At 39.9% G+C, this 22,580-nt stretch overlaps 1 protein-coding gene across 1 annotated transcript in view; it reads left to right on the forward strand.

Annotated features, from left to right (window-relative positions):
- Positions 1-22,580, forward strand: part of LOC149281980 (connector enhancer of kinase suppressor of ras 2-like) — a 180,444-nt gene that overhangs the window by 123,481 nt on the left and 34,383 nt on the right. Inside the window, exons 6-10 of the mRNA XM_089498753.1 lie at positions 1,647-1,766; positions 7,152-7,211; positions 11,556-11,624; positions 20,761-20,907; positions 22,403-22,536. Of these exons, the coding sequence (XP_089354879.1) occupies positions 1,647-1,766; positions 7,152-7,211; positions 11,556-11,624; positions 20,761-20,907; positions 22,403-22,536 (530 nt within the window). The remainder of the gene's footprint in view (positions 1-1,646; positions 1,767-7,151; positions 7,212-11,555; positions 11,625-20,760; positions 20,908-22,402; positions 22,537-22,580) is intronic.

Here is a 22,580-nt window from a genome sequence, read left to right on the forward strand (position 1 = left end):
CCCCTCTCTCTCTCCTCTGCGGCGAGTTTCCCTGTTCGGTCTCGGTGCCGGCTTGTAATTTCCGGCGCTCAGCATTACAAGCCGGCACCGTGGCAGCACAGGGAGACTCGCCGCAGGACTGTTTAAGAGTAAGTACCGGGGGGGGGGTAGATAATGCCGCCCCCCCCCCCCGGCGTCGGCGGGGGGCGGCATTTTAAACTTCGCCCCAGGCGGCGTTAAGTCTTCGGCCGGCCCTGATTGTTGGGTGCGGTAATTTGAAAGTAAATTGCAGGCTGAACGCTGCATTTTGAAGTGTTACTGAAAAGCACATTCGCACATTATAAACGTTCAGCTGAGGTCCTTCTTTGTCGAGGTTCGGCTCCGTGGTTTATTTTCACGGGACGCGCTTCCCAGGGAAGAGATCAAGGAAGGTTAGGCTCCTTGTTCCGACAGTCAAAGTGCTCAGTGAGAGGGGAACAGCCAACATTTTTAAAATTAGCTGTTTGTATGAGTTCTTGCTCTGTTATCGGAGACCAATCTACTAGACAATCACCCGACTCCTTATCATACTGCCTGTGGGAAAAGATAGAGTAGCTCAGTCTTAATCACCCAGCCAGACACCCCGTCTAATAAAAGGCTATGAAGGTAAGGACTTCATTAGCATTGCCATAAAGCATCAGCTTAGCGTGGTGTTTGTGCCGAGAAAGTCACCCAAAATATCACATGACTGACAGGCTCCAGTTCTGAGGATAAATGAAGTTTATTGCAACATACATTTCAAGAAAACTGGGTTCTAAAGAATCCCTTCTGTAAGAGTCCAGAGTATATTCTTGGCAGCTCCAGGGCTCCGTTAATTTTAAGGCACCCCCCCCCCCCCCCCCCCCCCCCCACACACACACACACACACACACGCTGTAGATTTCTTTTAGCAAATGGCACAAAGTCTCTCTCCCTCTTTCTCTTTCCGTATTCACATATAACGTAGAGATATATCCCACCTTTATTACAGTTCCAAACATTCTAATTCCATCACGCTTGTTACTGTTGCTGTGACCGGCTTTTATTTTTTCTGTGCTATCAACGCTAAGGTAGGTGCCCATGTCCTATTTTACTCAACACCCAACAATATTCTGTCCGTTGATCCTGGTCCATATTCACTAAACGTTGGTATTAGGATAACTGTGGTATTGAAAACTATAGATTTAAACCATTACATTCTAGTGGTTTAGCCAATGACAGATCCTGGCCTTGACCAGATCACCTTCTTGGGTCACCCATGATCCCACCAATCAATGGGCGAGTTACAAGGGAGATCTATGACCGGCACATCGCCTTTTAATACAGCGATGATGCTGCTATGGAGGGGGCGGCCGGGGGTAAACGCAACCCGGGTTGTAGCCTCGGTATGTGGTTACGACCCGAACTAGGGCAAATACCAGGTATTTTGTAAAAGTGGACCAGATTTTGCAGACCGAGAATGTTTTTTTAGTGATGCATGTAGAAGATTCCGGCTCTGAAGTCAGACATCTATTCTTAGACATTTAAACAATAATTCATGAATAATTGAAAATGCCATGAATGTTTAATACAGAGCTGCTTCGCTGAGTTTAGTTACATGTTCTTTATGAGCCAATATTTTTTTTTTCTGTGTGTGTTTTTTCTCCTAGTGTAAAACCTTATCCGGGATCTGCGATCACATCATCTCACTCTCATCCGACTCCCTGGTATCTCAGTCGGCGCATCTGGAAGTTGTCCACCTCACCAACATCATGCCAAGCGAAGGACTGGTAATCTCTCGACCCTTCTCCTACAAAACATAATAAAAACTGAATAAATATATAAAAAAAATGGAAAAATTATTTTGGATTTTGTTGAATAATATATTAGATATCTGGGAATGTTCTTGAAATAAAGGGGACGGTAAATATGAATATGTTTATGTATAGAATGTCAAGATAAGATAAAAATGTATCGTAAATTGGAATTCTCACGTTGTACTCTACACAAGTCTTATGGTGAATAGGCAGACGTCTAACTCCTTCTATTATTAATTATTAATAACCAATAGAATTTTTTACATTGGACATTTTCTTATGTCTGGGGCTGATAATGGTATTTTATTACTGTAGTCGAAACACCTGCTTTTACATTATATTATATCTACGTCCATCTTCTTGGCGGCTTTCCAGTGGGTCCCCTGTCTGTAATGTATTATGTATTTGAGGTTATGTATTTTTTCTCTTATTTTCTCATTTTGCCGGACTAGATGTGATGTCATGTGTGGGACCCACCACCGTATATGAGCATCGTTATGAGATTTTTCATGTTTCTTCCGCATTGGATGTGCAGAGTTGTGATGTCATAACCTGCTTCGTCCGTGGAATGCCTCGTCTCTGAAGCACCTTTAAAAAGTTTAAAGATATTGACTAAACTTGGGAAAAAATACATCTTTAAGATGAACTGGGGAGGGGATTCTAAGTTTTGGATGTTCAGGCTATAAGTGAGAATCAAATATGTTAATATTCTAACAATCTGCAGGACAGTCTACTAGTCTACTAATTGTAACGGTAACCATACAGTTATTTGTTTTATTGTAGGCCTCATGGATGGTGAGATGGACCTATTTCTAGAAAGTGGAGGACTGGATTCAGTATCACTTTGAGATACGCAGCATTACTTCTGAATCCTGGTTCCTTTCTTCCACTTATGGGCAGTTTAAAATCTTGTACACTGCTGTTCAAAAGTTTGGGGTCACTAAACTGTTTTTTATGGAAAACAAGACAAATTCTTGCTGTAAATTTATCGCAAAAAGGTTTTCTAACGATCAATTAGCTTTCTAAACTTAAACTTGGATCAACAAACACAACGTGCTATTGGAGCACAGGCGTGATGGGAGTGATAAAGGGCCATTGGAACACAGGAGTGATGGGAGTGATAAAGGGCCATTGGAGCACAGGGGTGATGGGAGTGATAAAGGGCCATTGGAACACAGGAGTGATGGGAGTGATAAAGGGCCATTGGAACACAGGAGTGATAGGAGTGACAAAGGGCCACTGGAACACAGGAGTGATGGGAGTGATAAAGGGCCATTGGAACACAGTAGTGATGGGAGTGATAAAGGGCCATTGGAACACAGGAGTGATGGGAGTGATAAAGGGCCGTTGGAACACAGGAGTGATGGGAGTGATAAAGAGCCTCTGTACGCCTATGAAGATATTCCATTAAAATCTGTCGTTTCCAGCTAAATGACCCCAAACTTTTAAAGGGTAGTGTAAATATTAAGTTATGGAACTAATAATAGTGCAGGTGTTATAGGTATGAGTTCCTGTCGATATGAAATATTCAGTCAATTTAAGTGCCATTTCTTCAAAAACAGATGTTTTCTATTGTCGCTTTCTAAAACGTGTCCTTTAAGCCGGCACATATCCCGTCCAAGCCACCAGAATCCTCCGAAATGTCACCAAATAATTAATAGTAACTCTTGTCCAAAACAAAGGCTCTATCTGGATCTTTTCTTTCGAGCTCATTTGCAGAGACTAGAAGGAACATCTGTCACGAGCTGATTCTAATTCACCAGCGATACATCCAAATTCCCGGGGAATACTGTGGAGCCGCTTGCGTTTCTTCGGCAGAAGTTTGCAAGAAAGTTGCAGCTTCAACTTAATAGCTTCACTATACATTATTAAGCTTTAGTGAATAAACCTACATCATTTATATTCCACAGCTTTGGTATAATACTGGAATATTATTATTATGTTCTAAACTTGGACTCATATTTAACACCGACCCTTAAATATATTTTTTTCAACCCATTTTTCTCAAATGATAGTGAAATGTAAGCTGAAATGGCAATTTATTTTTAACCTGGCTAAGGAGAATTACATTTGCCGTTTCTAGAACCAGGCGGTGAAAAATAAAAAGCGCATTAAATAACTCATTAACGCTCATGAAATTTCATTTTAAGAAGCAAAAGATGTGCCATTATTAAATGTAACAATTATTTTGCCATTGGTAATCTATATTTCATGTACATGCTAAGGCCAGATTAAGAATATGTTGCTATACTAGCATGCAATAAAATATATGGGACATGGCATTGCTGTCAGAGAATTGATGACTTCACCCATTAATAGAATGGACCACCTTGTAAAATGTTACAACCATAACGACCAGATAGAACATCACTAGAAGATTGCTGGTTTGTCACCACTATGGATATTGATAGTGAGATCATTATATTTTCGTGTTGTAAGAAGTCAGCAAATATTTATTATGGGTCACTTATACGAGGAGAACCTCATAGGGAGTCAGCGGATTGAGGCAACTTTCTTTTATGTGGTAGGCGATAGTTCAATGACTTTAGAAAGCACTAACTTTTAAAATTGTTTATTGGGCACTGAAGAAATGCAATTTAAAGGATACATTGATTTTGCTTTGGGGATTTTATAGCCACGGTATGAATATCCATGGTACAGAAAGTAAACTAGTTTATTCATCCATTTCTAAGGACCCTATTTATCATTTGGAAGAACTCCTTGCGGTCGGTCAGGTTGCCAAAGTGCTGTTGCTCTCCTAAAGTAATCATGATCTTGGACACTTTTGGACACTTTTCACACCAACATTAATGAATTTTTTGTCATCGTTTAAGTTGGTACCACAATCCCCCATAGTTTGGTGTTTCAGACCGCTGCCAAGGATTGGTATGTTCAATATATTTTCCATGTGTTCATAGAATAGGCCATATCTTCCAATGGTGTCTCCTTGTATAGGGATACTTCTTCTTTGAGACCCGAAACCTCTCCGTCCCACTTTCCTCCATAGTCAGTCTTAGTGCCAGGCAAGTCAGGCAGCGGTCTGGGGGAGCGCACCAGGAGGGCACCAGCACTCACCATGGAAAATATACCCTCTTACCTTGTAGAAGTTGGACTGATACCTAAAAGGGGTTCGGCAGAGACCTCTACAATAGAGATCTATGCCAACACTTGTGGGGCAACGATGGGGATTGTTGGTTGGGTCACTATTTGGTCAAGGGCCATCTCTCCTTGGAATGTTTGGTTGGATCTATATTATGTTCCAGTAAATTATCTTACTCCATCAGGGGAGATCTAGACAGATACAGAATAGACTTGTTAATATTTAAGACGGAGAAGATGTCTTGCATTCTACGTCCCATTTACATGGAAATCGATTTTGGGGAATAACGCCGAGTACATAGATCTAATGACCTCTGTCCTAATCTCATAAACCAAACTGATTTACAAGTTTTACAAATAATCCTCAAAGTCAGAAAGCGAATTACTGTAACCTTTCAGTTCATCAGGCGACATTCTGAACACAGCGACGATAATATGTTTTTCCTTTATTAAATAGCTCTCAAGAATCGGCTATTCTTAGTAAATATATTATAAGATATTTTTTTTAGATCTAATATAATTTTCCAAGTGATATTTTTAGCAGATAGCACGTACGGCTTGTGTTGGTTAAAGATGAATGCCTGCTGAGGATTGGTAACTTAATCTTTGTATTAAAGCCAAGGACCTCATATAATCACGTTACAGTATCTGTAGGTAGATACTTGGTCAAACACTACGGAATGCTATTAAGAACGCAGAATTTTCAAGAGTATTTCTTGATGAAATGATGTGGGTTGAGATAAAATGTTCAAAAGCCCCTCGAAATCCCATAATGTTGTTCTGATACGTCCCTTACGCCTGAGTCAAGCCAAGGCACGGAAAAAATACTTTAAGATTGTGACCGTTTGATTGCGGACACTCAAGGTTTATAGATTCTAATCAAGCACCGCGGTGACTCCTCTGATAACCATTTCTTGCTATTCTGAGCAATCCACTCATGGTCCTCCTTATCACGCTGAAGGAAATAGAAAAAGTGCCAGTAGGAAAAGTGATTTTCTAGTGCTCGGCACTGTCCCATGTTCAATGCCCGGTATACCATTTTAACCCATGAAAGGTTCACTAAATATTTATTGGAAACTTACCTTACATGTTTACCATTGGGACAGCCATCTCAACTTCTTCTTGTCATGAATATTCTTCTCCGTTGAGTTCTTCCTCCCTATTAAGTTATCCTTATCCCTTTCCTTTTGGTGGAAGATGACTAGTTCTGACAGGAGGGTTAAGTACGTTCCATACGTTCCAACACTAATTCAAGACCAAGAAGTAAAAGTTTTCTTACTTAAAAATATGCAAAAAGATGTGAATGTTCCACGGGTGGCAGGTAGCACGTGGTAGAAGCTAAAGGTCCACTTTTACCCAGTCCAAACCCAACGTGCTTCTATCAAAAAAAAAATAATGTAACTCAACTACTACACCCTAATTTGAGTAAATTCTTGACAAAATTATTGGGAAACCAACATGACCATTATCACTTTGACTATGGTAACGAAAGTGGATGTAGCCATATTGGTCCAGGAGAAGATGGAGTCTTTAGTTAAACTTGATACTTTTTGTTTGGCCAGCATAGAAAAAAGAAGTAGTCGCATAAGGTTTCAGGACCTCAGACTCGGCAAGTGGACTGGATACTCCACAACTCAGAACTCAGAAACAATGTCCATTGTATGTCATTTTCACCTCATCAATAAATAGTTAGCAACCAAGAAGAGCAACAAACATAGGGGACACCATACAGAGGAACATAACTGAAAGATAGATAATGAAGGCTTAGCTGGTGCAATACTGGTCCCACTGAGTCTCTAATCTCATGGTCTGGATAGGGCTCCAGGGACGCCAAGTTCTCCAGAATAGAATCTATTTCCATGTAATATTGTTGAAGAGTGAAATTTGAAAAAAAAATCACGTAAAAAGTGATAAAATGCTTTGGAACCGATCGGCCAAGCCAAAAACATAGGACACACAATCCCACAAGAAAAGAAATATGATTTCCAGAAGACCGGTAATTCTTCTATACTGTACATATGCTGTAATCATACTGAAAGTGCCATTTTAATCATTGCGCCAATCTTCATAAACCACCAGTTTTTGTTCTAACACCAGTGAAAAAAATACGTTAGGGGGGAGAATGTGAGAATGTTCTTGGAGATCCTCGTACGCCCAACGGAGCGTTTTTTAATCAGTTAAACTTTCCTCCTGATGAGTAACGTACTTTACTGTTCTTTTGCCGTCTAGATCAGCGTGTCCTTTTCTTTTCCCTCGTAGGGAATGTACATCAAATCAACATACGATGGACTACACGTCATCACAGGGACTACAGAAAACGTAAGTGGCTTTCCTTTATAAAACCATTCCTATAAAATAGATACAGTTTGACAAGATGTTCCTCTCCTGGTCCGGAACGGGTTTCGTAGGGTTTATCGGTACGCCAGCTCCAGGCACATTAATAGAGCCACATCTGAGCCACAGTTTGCCTCTTTTGTGAGGGTTTAGTATCTGTAACCGGCATTGAAGGCACTTAGAGAAGATAATAAAAAACTCAGTCTCCATTAGGACTCTCGTGAAGGGTAATTATTTCTTAGCGTTCTCATGTGAGCGTTGTGCTAACGTCCAAAGGCTGCCGGTTGATTGCTTTAAGAATTGATCAACATCCAAGACACGGATCGATGGTTTGCGGCTATCGATGGCTGAGCGTTTACCGGATCATGCGCAGACTGCATTGCACACGGTCTCTGCATCTCTAACACATTCCTCAAGCCTCAAGCTATTTGTCTTTCATTAAAATGTTCCCATCATAAGAAAACAGTTTTGACAGAGGAGTTGATTACGCAGACATCATTATAGCTATTATCATGCAATCCACGGCATTTTATGGACTCATTCGTGTCAACATTCGCCGCGGAAGACTGATTCTTTAAGTCCAGATACTTCTTCTACGCTGTGATAGGATTAGCGCTCTGAACACTTTGTATCGCCGTGAGTATTACGCTGCGGAAGTATAACTTGAACTATACATTGGTGAACATTCCAGCAAGGCTGATGGCGCCATGTTTTTTTCTTATTGTTGCGTTCTGAGGTTTAACAAGTCACAGGGGTTCCTTCGAGTCGAGGGGACGTAAAACACTTCAGCCACCAACTTTTCAGCGGGCTAGCTTGTCCTTCAATGAATGATATGCAGGAAGAGACCCATTGAGCCCCCTCTAGTCTGCCTGTTTTTCCTGCTGTAAAGACTCAAACCTTAATCAGTCGTTGGTCTCGTCTTTGCGCATGCGTAAGTTCTCTCACTGTATTAACCTCTACCACTTCTACCGGGAGGCTGTTCCACTTAGCCTGCCACGCATAATATGCCTCATTGAAGTAAGGAGCTGATTGCTGTTGATTAGTTCAGGCAGCTTTCATAGGGCCGGGTGGAGGAGAAGGGTGAGACAGTCCGGGTTAACGTTTATGTGTTTACGGTACAGTAATGAAATAACCATCGATGCCGCATTAAAACACTTTCTAATGGCATATATTATTAAATAAAGACTTGGTGCTCATCGCTTCCCATTTTAAGAACCGTCCCTTTGAAGATCGTCCTAATTACATCCACGGCTCACAAAGTTCGCACCGGGACATAGCTGTGAAAAGCTATACCCATTATCATTATTATTATATGTACACATATTCATACACGTCATCTTGTTATCCTTCCGTATTAATAACAGAGCCTTTCAGATCCGACGTGTAATAATAATATTATATATAATATGCAGCAGTGAGAGCAAAGCAAGCAGATACTCAAAACCACTTTGTTCCATAATATCTATTGATCCTTCGTACAGGATGATTTCACTAATGCACTTTATTTTTATCGTAGTTTAGCTAGGGTTGTGTTATGTTAAATGCAGTGCTCTGGGTCGGAGAGAGGTTGGAGAAGAAACGTACACCAAGACCTTGGAGATTGCCCCCCCCCCCATCGCCCTGTTATTCCATTGGATTCTCAGGCACCATCCTTCCCTTTTTTTTTTTTTTTTTTTTTTTCTTTATTTTTTTTTTATTTATTTTAATTGATTTAGCATATTGTCTCTTACATGCAAGACACGTCCAGCACGCTCGACTACATTTTCTGGTAAAAAGATCATATTTTTTTGTTTTTTTCTGCCATCGTTTTTTTGTTTGTTTTTGGGTTTTTTCTTCTTCATTTGTATCACTTATAAAGGTGGGCATATTTTCTTTAAAAGCTTTAAACCATGGTTTTATGTGGTTTGCTATCTTTCCGGCTCTTGGATCATGTTGTACACTTGTTCTGTTCCTAATGGATGACTTTTGAGAATTCTAAACTATAATAAAATAAAATAACTAAAATAAAAAAATTATAGTAAATAATACCATATATTTACCAGGGACACTTTTTAAAGGGTGTGCTTAGAGGTGTAGCTAAGAGGGTGAAGCTTCGCTATTACATTTAAGTGACTTTTATTGAATACAACATCTAAGGATTTTTGTTAAGTTAAAAAGCCTGAAGTGTCATGCTTTAACCACATCAGTGAAGTTAACGATGGTGCCAGTGAAATTGTAGGGCCACTAGGTCCCTAGTCTTCTTCTGGGGCTAGACTCCCCGAATTGATCTGTAGCACCTAACTTCTCTCGACTATGACCAGAGGAGGGTCCGATCTTCTTGGTTCCTCTTAGAAGTCTTCAAGTTCAACCCAATCTGGAAGATATGAATGGGAGATGGTACCATGAATGCCGATACAAAGATGCAGACACTTTGATACATTTATGAAAGTTCTAGCAATTATTGTATTATCATTTCACAAAAAAAGAAACATTTGAGCACTTTCAAAAATCACTATTCATGTTTCCAGCATGTTTAGATCAAACTGGTTCCCACCATCCCTTTGGGATAACCGAGTATTATGGGGGTTTTAGTTTAATTCCACTGCACAGTTACTGTTGTCCAATCCCATTCTAGAAGTCTCTCCAAGTTAGTGATTTTCTGGATTTCCGTTTGAAACGTTAACCCTAACACATAACAATGAAATGTACAGAATCTGATCAGTTGCGTCCTTGACATTAACAAGCTGTGCCAGGGCTATCGTCTTAAGTGCCTGCTTTATTAAGTTCTGTTTCATCTACATCTCCGTTCATAGAATGAAAAAAAGTGAGCCCAATACAATATAAGGCTTCCAGCGCATTGTGTAGAGAAGAAGAAAAACAATATTCATTTTTTTTTTTACTATCCATCAAAAAGATTTACTGTTTCCATGGTAACGCCTTTTTGTTCTTACAGTTTCTGTTATCGCTTCTTTAATTCTTTGAGCACATGGTTGACATGTTTGCCGTTCTCGCCATTACTTCGAGGGGCTATTTTAAAGGAACTTCACTGTTCATTTTGAAGGCCCAACCTTGGTGAGCTTCCACTGCAAGAAGAGCTTGGCTGGCCCTGTATAGTGTATAGTTAAATCAGGGATATATCTCCGGGTGGAATCCTAGTAGTTATTATCATAATATATACAAACTTTTGCACAGAGAGCTCTCTATGGGAACTCCATACACTTTTCACTTTGAATCCATGCACTTTGCGTGATCGGGAGACGTGTAGGAGCTCCCATGGCTGGTTAATTAGAACACCTATAACTTTTTTGACAGCAAAATGTTAATCACATTGTAGCTCGGAGGCTAAAGCCTTAGAGCTTACACAATAACGCTGACTTTCACAAGCCAGACTAATTTAAATGAACTTCTGCAGGAAAATATCACATTCTCTTTTGTACATTTCAGAAATACAGCTGGCTGCCAAGAGTCTTGGGGGAAAAAATCTTTTTGGAACTAAGATGAGCAAAAAGTTCCCGTCATGGTCATAGAATTATCTCAAGAGGACAGGTTGAAAAGAGACCAACTTTGTCCAAAACTAGCTACTGTTAAATGAAATTATGTTAAGGAACAACATATGTCGGTGGCTGGAAAGGGTCGGAACAAATTGTTACATAGTAGCAAAAGTATCTGAAATGGAGAAGAGGGCAAGGTGGCAAACCGTGAGACACGCTAAGATGGATGTGGTCTAGAGCCTTGTTTATGGAACCAAGATGAGCCATTGGTCATCCCCACAACAGAATGTTTATCTTAAAAGAGAAGAAATATTAGAACAAGAGGTCATAATCTAAAACTTGAGGGTCGGAGACATAGATGTAACGTAGGGAGGTTGTACTTTACTGATAGGGTGGTAGATAAGTGGAACAGTCTCCCAACCTAAGTAGAAGTTCATACAGTGAGGGTATTAAACATGCATGGGATCGGCGTATGACTCCTGAATCTAAGACGAGACCAACGACTGATTAAGGCCTGAGCAGGATAAAGGGGCAGACTGGATTGCCCAAATTGGTCTGATCTGCTGACAAATTCTATATTTCTAAGTAATGTATTTGTGATTGTCCAGAGCTGTGCATATATACTTAATTAAAATGTATAATGAAATAACCTTAAACATGTTTGTATTTCAAAAGCATCCCGCAACTGTATTTGTCCTTAAAATATAATTATGTTATGTGATGTTATGCTGTACCAAAAGCCAGGACATGAAGCCCGATTGTTGGGACTGTTGGAAGCTTTAGTATAACTTTCTGTTCATTGCCTAACCCGACATCGTAAATCTGTTATGTTATATGTTTTCCATCTCTTTCTCTGCAGTCTCCCGCAGACCAGTGCAAAAAAATCCATGCTGGCGATGAGGTCATCCAAGTCAACCATCAGACTGTTGTGAGTACTCACTTGGTTTCATCTTGCAGTTCCGCCATTTTGTATATTGCCAATTGTTACAATTACTAGATCAGGGCCAGAGGAGTGCTGGAGACTTTATTTTTTTTGGCCAGCCAAATTTTATATTTCCAAAAAAAAAAGAGTAGACAATAGCAGGACTGGGGCAGCTGCCTCGGGCGCTACAAGGTGAGGGTCATGCATGACTCAATCGATGTTAGTGTCCCTGCTTCTCTTTGTGGTACATTTCTGGAATGTGATGTCAGCATGGGGTGCAACCTCTGACCTTGCCCAAGATCCCTAATTATGGCTCTGACAATCCTGCTCCTGCCATAGCAGGATCACAGTAAGGATCCAGTCACAAAGGAAATGCTGAAAAAAGTCATTGTTATTCTCTAGACAGCCCCGGTGGCTATATGTGGAACTACAATCAAATTCCAAAAACATAACAATAGAGGCCAAGGGAGAAATTGCCTCGCTGCTCCTCTTTGCCGACCTTCTCTTGACCGGAGTTGGCCAACAATTACCAGCCCAGCCCTGGCCAGGACCAGTCCTCCCCTGCCTTTGCTTCGCTGTGTTTAGCTTGTATCACACTCGGTTATATCGACACTGTGTGTGGCCATCGTTGGGCTCCACACTCCAGCTTTATGAATAAATGAGAATAATAATCCGATCGCCTGTAGTTTTCTAACACATCCGAGCTGGAAGGGAATTGCAGCAGGAACTCAACGCATTTTCTAAAACCAAACGCAATGACCTCAAAGTCATTTCATCTCCTAACAGAATAATAGAATAATCCAGTTTATTGATATTTAATTTCTGATTTTGGCCGGTTACATTTTCCAGTGTATTACTCAACACAAAGTATACAGTATAAACCCCCAGTGCTGCATACAGTAATAACCCCCCCATCGCTGTATACAGTAATAACCCCCAGCACTGTATACAGTAATAATAACCCCCAGCACTGTATACAGTAATAATAACCCCCAGCACTGTATACAGTAATAACCCCCCCAGCACTGTATACAATAATAACCCCCCCAGCGCTGTATACAGTAATATAACCCCCCAGCGCTGTATACAGTAATAATAACCCCCAGCGCTGTATACAGTAATATACCCCCTGTGCTGTACACAGTAATTATCCCCAGTGCTGTATACAGTAATATCCCCCAGCGCTTATACAGTAATAACCCCCAGCGCTGTATACAGTAATAATAACCCCCAGCGCTGTATACAGTAATAATAACCCCCAGCGCTGTATACAGTAATATAGCCCCTGTGTTGTACGCAGTAATTATCCCCAGTGCTGCATACAGTAATAACCCCCAGCCATGTATACATTAAAGTAGGTCAGCATTGATAAAAACCTGGTTTAATCTAATTTAGTCCCAATAAACTTTTATTATCTGCAGACCTGGTGGCCGCCATTGTTGTCAGTCATGTGATATTTTGGGTGACTTTCACCATACTGAGCTGATTCTTTATGGCAATGCTAGTGAAGTCCTTTCCTCCATAGACTTGTGTTAGTCCAACTGGGGGATTAAGACTGAGACATTCTATTCTTTTCCACCGACAGTATGATAAGGAGTCAGGGTGTTTGTCTAGTAGATTGGGGTTCAGATAACAGAGCTAGAAATGGTTTTCTCATACAAACGGTTTACAAGTAGCCGCCTGAAAACATATTATTATGGAAAAAGTAAACATCGCAATATTTTTGAAAATTAATTTTTAATCTGGTACTGGAAATAAAATGTTCTCCTTTAAAGGTTTCAGGGATATAAAATGATATCACACTGATGCTCTTGGGTTATTCAGGATTCCTCTATCAATTACATAAAGGGAACGGTTTCTTTTAAATAATTTAAGCAGAGATAGTGCTCTAAAATGGAAGGCAGTCTACCGTTAAATATTTTAACAGCAACAGAGCGGAATTCTAAGTGAAAGTGGATAATAAAGTTGCCCTCAGCTAGAAACCCTCTATGAAGATGAATATAACATTTATTCAAGAATTTTGTATCGTCAAATAAAGAAATGTTGTTGGAAACAAAGATGAGAAAGAAAGCCGTATGTGTCTTGTGCCTATAGTTGCCTAAATGTACAATAATATAGGAAGAACATTGGGAAACACCATATCAATTATAGGTTATATTATATGATCCAAACGTAGACCAGGGAAGGGTGGACCGGAGGTATACCCCCCCCCCCCGAATTTTAGACAGATGGAGACGTACAATGTAGACGACTCTTTGACAGTAATGTAAAACAATTCAATTTCCCACCACCATTTATTGGTAAGAATTCGTAGCTATTCCAAGGTCTCGTCTGCTACATTTATACAGATTTAGAACTAAAGTCTCTTTTTTAAAAACACTAAATCACAAATACGGAGCCATAATGTGCGCCTGGCCTGAAGTCTACATTCTAGATAGACCATTGTGGAAAGAGATCTTTCAATACCTTTAATGCCCATAGCATCGGCCTAAATCCATCACAGATGGTTAATGTGTAAAACACAAGCTTTTGTCGATGGGAAGCTTTGGGCTCTAAAAGCCCATTTGGAAAATTTCCAAAAATGTCTAGTTACCGGTTTATTGTCAGAGTAGAGTCCTTATGGCATCCAAATGAACATGCCTCTAACATCAGAAAATGGCGTATTTCCTCGTAACTTGTATCTCATTGCACATAACGAGCTTAATTACTGACACAACAGTCACATTTTTGTATTATTTCCAGTTCTGGAGCGTCATAAAAAAAATTCACTCGAAGGATCGACTGCGAGGCTATATTCTGCAGAAGAACGTTGGCACGCTAACTAAAGTTGGCCTAAAAATAAAAAGCCAACCTATTCAAACAATCATATCTCTTTAAAATGTTAATTTCAGCGCATATTGTACGGTAGAAATATGTGGATCAGACACAACCAGATTCCAAAGAATTGGCAAATTTGTATAAAATGCAGATTTTATTGACTCCTCAGAAGCCTAGGCTGACGTGTTTTCCCTTCATGAAAACTCCTGAAAGTCCCTTAATTCATAAAGTACATTTTATTTTTACAGTAAGTTGGGTTTTTTTTTACCATAACAAATAAAAAAAAATAAAATAAAAAAAACAACCCAGCAACCAATCTATTCTATTGATTAATATCTTCACACTAATGTCAGTGATAGATAGGTTTATTTCTGGTGTCACCTTCGTTATTTTGGACACATTCTGTTTTCACGACACCAAAACTTGATAGACTCATATAAATAAAGCGTGTAACATGTCGGGTTTTATTTGAAGAATCTGATCGGTTTGCCCAGTCGTGCCCTTTTTTCCATCTATGACCGTCCTCTCTTCCGTTTGCAGCAGTACTTATTTTTCTCGGGGTCACCGGATCCCCAAATGTAGTATTAGATTATTTGCTGGTGATAAAGGGCAGCAGGCACCTTATGTTCCGCTTGTCCGTCAAACGTCTCCTTGAGTTGTAATTTACTGCTAGACTGACTTGAGGATGAGACTCCGAGGGGGTAAAAATCTTCATAATAGGGCAACAAGTATGTTTGATGCTTTTCAGACTGTCGTTTAAGACTTTAGTATCCCCTGGACAAGAGGGGCACCAGGCGCGATACCTCTGCTCCTCATAAAGGCTTCCTCTGTTTCCGGAAGTAGACGGGACATCAGTGCGAGGCATGGCCTCTAACCTTGTCCCAGAAGTTTCCTAGTTACTACCCTTTTGTTTCTCCCTAGTTGCCCAACATGCCTGAAATAATCCCTATAGTCCTGGCACCGTAGATACTCTAGTGGCCACGTGTAGAAGGGCAAGCAAAACAAAAACGGGTGATAACCAATCATCTCGAATCATGATGTAGAGGTGTAATTTCCACCACATCGTACGTTTTAAAGTTCTTTAAATAAAATATCTGGAGTTTAATGGGGGGGTTTTTTGTAGAAGAAGGAATATATGTGTCTTAAAACCAACTTTCCATCAAAACCACGGGGAAGGTATCTTAACTTCCTTTTCTCCGTATCTCCTGCATATGGTTACTCCAACAATTCTCTCTCTAAAATTGTAAATGTTCTGATGGTTGGTGATTGGCTCAGGCAGCCTTTGTAAATTGATAAGATCTCTATGGAGAGTTCCAATTACAAATCTCCTGTCCTTGCCTGGGTACGATCCCCTAGATGGGGATATATAAAACATTTTAATGATATGGACCATGGGAAAGCTACTTTGGGCCAAAGCATGGAATTCAGACTGCTGCATATTCAAAACCCTATTTTTTTTACTGTACTTTCCTAAAGTTTTGCCCGTCCTCGTGGCACTCAAACAGTTTAGAAGTGCCACATGTGGTTTGCTAATGACTTGTCTGCCAACTTGAATTTTAGTCAAGCGGACATCCGAGTTGCATTGTCATTGAGTGACTTTCAGGCCGGCTTATTTTTATCAGCTTACCGGCAGCACTAAGTTACATCGAAATGTTATCCTTCCCTGTCCTTAAAAAGAAAGGCAAAAAAAAAGGAAATGTTATCGTGTACAGTTTACAATAGAACATCTAGATGTTGCTATGCAAGAGTTTATATTTTTAATTTATCACTTAAGGGTCTTTATTAAAGGCGTCGTGGCAGTAGGGGATTATCCATTAGACACTAGAGACGTGCCTAGGGGCAACTAAGCCATGATAGCACTGGTTCACTACCACCGGATGAATGACAGTAGCTGCCCCCCATAAGGCTAATGTAGCCAAAGGTGGTTGCTCAGTGGGGTCATGTTACAAGACCCCCACATTGCCTCAGCTCCAACCTCTTAGGAAAAGAAGAGGAGTCACGAGGTAGATATTTTGTGCTTGTTTGAGTGTAAGTATGCATGAAGGTGAGTATGCGTGAAAGTGTGTGCACGCATGTAAAAGTGTGCCTAGGGGCTCTATAGACTACACATTTTCTTTTCTTGGATAATTTTGTTTTGATGGATCTTTTCTGATTTCTGCCTTCACTACTGATGTGTTATTAAATATATTTTTGACACCATGCCGTTCATCAAGAAAAAAAACAAAGGCTTTATTTACTAAAGCAGGAGTTTGCAGGAGAACAGACCCTCCATAGTTCATTCGGTGAGAGTTACTTTACTTATAGACCCTTGCGGCCAGACAAAAACATAGCAAGCGTGGTTGGCATCTTGGCAAATACACCTATAGATTTAGAATCTGGTTACTATTTATAAAATCTCGATGGACACCTCATCAGGGCTCACATTTTATTTCGCAACCAGCCATCTATAAAGAATAAAGGAGACAGCCGTTTGTGCTATACAATAGGATTATTGCATTAACAAATATCACTGAGCATCTAATTACACTGTTTTCCTACAAATTTAATCTCTTCTCATAGCACACAAAATATCGTAGGATTATTTATTAACTTCTTGACCAATGTTTTTTTTTAAGCAAACAAAAATTAGTTTGTAACTTTTTTTTACAGAGCCCTACTAGGCAATATAAATATAAAGTATCATAAGATTAATTTGGACTGTAAGCCTCAAGACATTTCTAAACTCTAATGGGCCCAACGTCCTTCTAAGGTTTTGTCGATATATTTAGCTATGGTTGAAAAGCCACCCTAGAACTTGGTATCTTGTATTTCATTCTATTTTAGAACACACTGTGTCGAAAGGGTTGTGCATCAATAGACAGAGGAAGAGAACATTGCATTCTGTGATAGCATCACCTGTTCTTAATGGTTAGATGGCAGGTGACGGAGCCCCAGGCATATATATATATTTCCTCCTAAAATCAGTTGAGATACCCTCTACTCATCTCGTGATGAACATTCTACAAGAAACGCCGTTATAAGGCACAAGGCAAATCTAAGAACTTTGCTGAGTTAGAGATGCTCGATTCCTCTTTCGCAGAAGACTATATCATGGGATTCAGCCGAGGTGGGCAGAAGGTCAGTGAGATGTGACTGCCAAACCATAAGTTCTCAATGGCAAGTCGAACCATGTAGATGTGGAAATCCAAATGGAACACCTATTTGGAAGAGAGCACAAAGATTTACCATTCAGGACAAATAAGAAGAATTCATGGTCACAATACTATAAAAATGGCACCAAGCTTGGAAGACTAATGGGCTGCCTTTACTAGGATCTGCTCCAGCATTTTTCACTGCATGGATCATGATCATATGTCCTATTCGTCTTGAAGTTCCTGAGATTTGGACAATTCACTGGAGACATCAGTTGGTCTGATCAACTTTATTTAGTGTCGCTGGACCATTATGATCTCACAACATGGGTGTTATAGATAGACAGATGGAGAGTCCACTTTTAGCAATGATTGCACGGTTATTAATGGTCCCCTTTAGCATTGACCCTCTATTTAGAATAAGTTATGTTTCTAGAATATTATTATTTAAAAAAAAAAAAAAAAAAAAGGCTGGTTAGGGTCCACCGAGAGCTCATCCCCCAACTTCCCTAGTTTTTCCCGCATCAAAAAAACATCCAAACCGTTGCTCCAAAAGAGAAAAAGCCTTTCATGTTATATGCAGCATGTATTATTGTTTCTAGGAAAAGTCTGCCTGTCATAGATCTTCCCACAGCTTCTTGCATATCAGGGGATTTTTTTTTTTTCACTTTGAAGTGTGTGCGCTAATTATTTTCTTCCTCTCTTTGCCGAAGCAGCTCTGGGTTATCCTGATTACATACATCCCGCATCTCGGATGTTTATGACATTTAGCTGCTAAGATGATTCGTGTTCTAAAAAAATAAATAAATGCCACATTTTGAAATTTTGCTAAATAAAGACTTTTTTTTGTAAAGTCGACTGTGATTTTCTCTGATCCGCTACATCTTTTTGTTTTTTTTTTCATTGAGAAATAGTTTATTCCAATTAAAGTTACTGTATCAAATAAAAAATAAGATATCAATAAGAAGGGGAGTGGAACTAGTCCTCTTCCTCTAGTCTGTCCGTAAGAGAGCAGCCCTTTAGCGGGTTCATTCCAGCACCTATACACCAGCAAATTTTCTTTCTCATTCTTTACATATTTCGTGTTGTGTTATGGGTATGGGCTGCTTTCTCTTCCTACCATCCTGTTTCCAGCAGTGAACGTTATAACGTGCCGTTTATCATTTTAAACCCCTGGCAAACATGGGCCATTTCAATAATTCTTGAAGTCCAGACTTTAACGTTAAGTAGCAAGGACCTTCTACTGTCCCAGGAACATATTGAGAACATATTATTAAAATGTAAAAGATGGTGTACTTTAGCTGTATGAATCTGCCGATATCCATGTAAAAAAAACAAATACATATAGTAGCCGAAAAGATGCTATAACCATCACTCCGTTTTCTGTTTATTCTCTGGCTTGATGTTTATACTTTGAACTTAATACTGAATTAATCATGAAGTATCAATACTTAGTGCTCCTGGGAACTTTTGCTTTGTTCCATGGGTAAATTCTATAGATCGTTCTAATATCTCATTCTAACCACATTTTATTACTAGTTTAAGATAAGATTCAAAAGAGCACCCTCCTTTCCCTCACACCACTAACCCTAGGCTCACCCCTGACATAACACTCACCCACATATTCTATCACCATATGCTGACACACACAGTCATACAATAACCAGTGCACACACATGCCAACAGCATACCCCCACACATGCTAACACACGCATAGTGACAGTAAACACTAACACACACTCACTATTGAAAGTCTGTCGAGGAAGGGACTTAAAGAATCAGCTCAGCTGTGGTGTTTGGGCAGGGAAAGTCAGCCAAAATATCACCAACTGACAACAATGGCGGCCTCCATGTCTATTGAATCAAATGAGATAAAACCAGGTGGTTGTGAAGACCCCCTTTACTGTGTACAGCGCTGGGTTTTATGCTCAAGGAGATAAAATATGTTTATCCATGGGATCTCACCTTTGAGGTGGGAACATCTCTCGGAATTGTTTGTAACAAGCACATCCAGCCATTGTATGCATGTTTATTCTGGTAATAACTGTTTTAATGCTTGAAATAAAAGATAAACTCCAGGAACGATAACAGTTATTTACTGCTTCCAAAACACTAATTTAAAAGCCTGAGAATAAATGTTAGCTCATTTTTAATTAAAGCTAAGATCTCCTTTTTTCCAAGAACTTGGCAATATTACGAGATGCATTTGCAACTACAATGGAAATAAGATAATGCATGAATTTAGGATTATTGTTGAGCTGTAAATTTGTACAGCATTTGTACTGGAAACTGGTGCTGGGAGCATTATTAAAAGTGATAATTCACCCTGGCTATAGACCAGCTAAATTCCCAGATCTGCTACGGATGATGTTTGGTACTGAGATTGTTTCTCTTTGTCTCCCATGGTGTTTTCTCGTTTTCTTTGGTTCGATGTGGCTCAATTACCGGTATCGAGAGATGTAGGAGCTTTCTGTCTTCGGGGACTGTTTTGGGGTGAAGCTAGCCCCAGCATGTCTTATGTGAGAAAGAACAGGGGTGGGATCAGGCCAAATGTAGGCAGGGAGTAGGCGGAATGTGGGCGGAGAGTTTGTGTGGCCACATTCCACTCCACTTCCCAGAGATAGAAGAATTGTCCTGGAGACCGGGGATGCGCGGCTTCACCCGGAGACTCCAGATAAAACCCGAGAGTTCCCAGGAATGCTTTTCTAGTGATGGTGGTGGGCTGTTTAGAAAATATATTGGCCTCACGCGCACACTTATTGCATCAAAAAATTAGCTTACATCTCGTCTGCCAAACAGTTTGAAGACCATTGCGCAATATGTTGCTGTAATCACCTGTGCATTCAAAACATACCCATGGACTGCCGTTCGACAAAACATTAACTGCATGCCAGCAAATTAACAGATCTGCCATTTTCTTATTTACTTGGAGTTTGATCACATAAAAACAAACAAACCTTACAGTTTCAATGACAACAACCTATCAGTGTCTGCATCTGTGTCATGTGTCAAGTTCCCAGCCGAAATATAGAAGAAGTAAAATGTTACTTGATTAATGTTCTAAAGGTTCTAGGCATTCTTTAGTAGTATAGGTGTTTTTTTCAATGCCATTACTATTTAATAAAATGTTAAATTCAGCACAGGAAGTGGGACAGCACCTTTAAAGTCAAGAATAATCTTCCCGTATCTTACAGGTCGGCTGGCAGCTGAAGAACTTGGTAAATGCTTTGCGAGAAGATCCCAGTGGGGTCATTCTAACGTTGAAGAAAAGACCCCAGAACACACTGGCATCGGCTCCGGCCCTTCTAAAGAACGTGAGATGGAAGCCTCTTGCACTACAGGTATTCGCACCTTAGTTCTACAATTAAACCACATGTCCAGTCTAACCCACCGATAACTTTTTCTCATCTACAGTTTACCTTGTTAGACACACATATTGTGGCAAATATTTTCATTGAAGAGCTTGTGGATATCTATACCATTTACCACCCGAACATCACTATCATTGGCAGCTCTACTCTGTCTTCTCCTCAATCTGTATTGCTTCCTTCTTCAGCACAGTATCCACTCTACAGGGCTTCCCCTGCCCTGCCTCTGCCGCTGGGGACCATGGAGTGTCTCTCTCCCAAACTGGATTCTCAGAGTTGCCCCTTGCTCTGCTTTGTTAGGAGTAACTTATTGCCACACTTGGGGCGCAAGGTGGGCATCCATTTAAAACATGGCCCAGATCATAGACATAATCATTGCAGCCTATGTTTGCACTTAGCAATGAGACAGTTATCCAGAAGACAGGAGGTGAAAACATTTAGATTTTGAATGCTCTTTTTTTAATAAGGCTCTTCCTCTCTCATTCCTCCAAAAAAAGATATATTTAGACAACCCAAGAACCTTAACTTGATCCTGGCCAACTTGTGCCATTTAGCCAATTAAACTATGCTTTATATAAGCACAGGCATTCTTAGGGAAACCTTCCAAATGTGGTTCTACATCATGAACAGTTAATCGATGATCCGAAATGTTTAGACTCACCTGCAGTTCAGAGTTTGATGAATAAAGCCTCTGTGTGTTTAGGGTAATAGAATGTTTGCTGTAAATTCAAAAAGATTCTAGAGAAGTTTCCTGGTGGCCACTCAACAATTGCTGAAATATGTCTCCCGTGATTCTCAGCTCACATGGTCCATGCCAGCTAAGGATTGTGGGGTGTTTTATTCTACATCGACAAAAGAACAACCTTAGTTTCTAAAGAATTAAATGTATGATGTAACAGCTGAGTGCGAATGCCCTCCCTGCACTGACATTTCAAATTATAACAAAAGTTACAAAGAAGCAGAAAGGCAGATGGCATGGCAATGCCGAGGCTCCATTAATTATTCATTTTCAGAACCTTATATGTATTTTGTTTCTTGTTGCTTTTTCACCGCATGACGCCCAAGATTAATCTTTCATTCTTGCAGAATCCAGGACACTGTTCACAGTTTGGCAACCTAAACATATCAAATATCTATATTTAGCCTTGTATTACGAACCTTTTAAAAAAAATATATATATATATATATATTTCAGATGCTTCAGTGAAAATTGGAGAGGATTAACCAACCACAATGAGTTTCTAAATATCTAGACAGGGGAGATTCTATGACGAGGAATACAGTTACACATTGTTTCTTTATAACATAGAAATGATGTCATGGAATTAAGCGTCTACTGGATCATGTAACAATGACAATGTAATTAAAGTCGATGATCTGCAACTCTTACATTTATATTAAAGGACACCATGATCATGACCTAGCTCTACAAGATGACCAAACTATGTACATTTCATTGTTTTCACAGCCTGTGATTCCCACCAGTCCAACGAGTGGCAATACAACACCTACCGGCACAATAGGCATGTCCGGCAAAGTCGACGGGTCAGGTCTTCATGATGTCTTTATCCTTTCTCCTGTCTCAGGACTTTATGGCCCAAGGTAAATGTCTTGATAGTTTGCTAAAAAAAATATATATAAATATT

The sequence above is a fragment of the Sceloporus occidentalis genome, unplaced genomic scaffold, assembly GCF_023333645.1.
Source record: "Sceloporus occidentalis isolate IW3139 unplaced genomic scaffold, rSceOcc1.0.p SCAF_125, whole genome shotgun sequence".
NCBI lineage: Eukaryota > Metazoa > Chordata > Lepidosauria > Squamata > Phrynosomatidae > Sceloporus > Sceloporus occidentalis.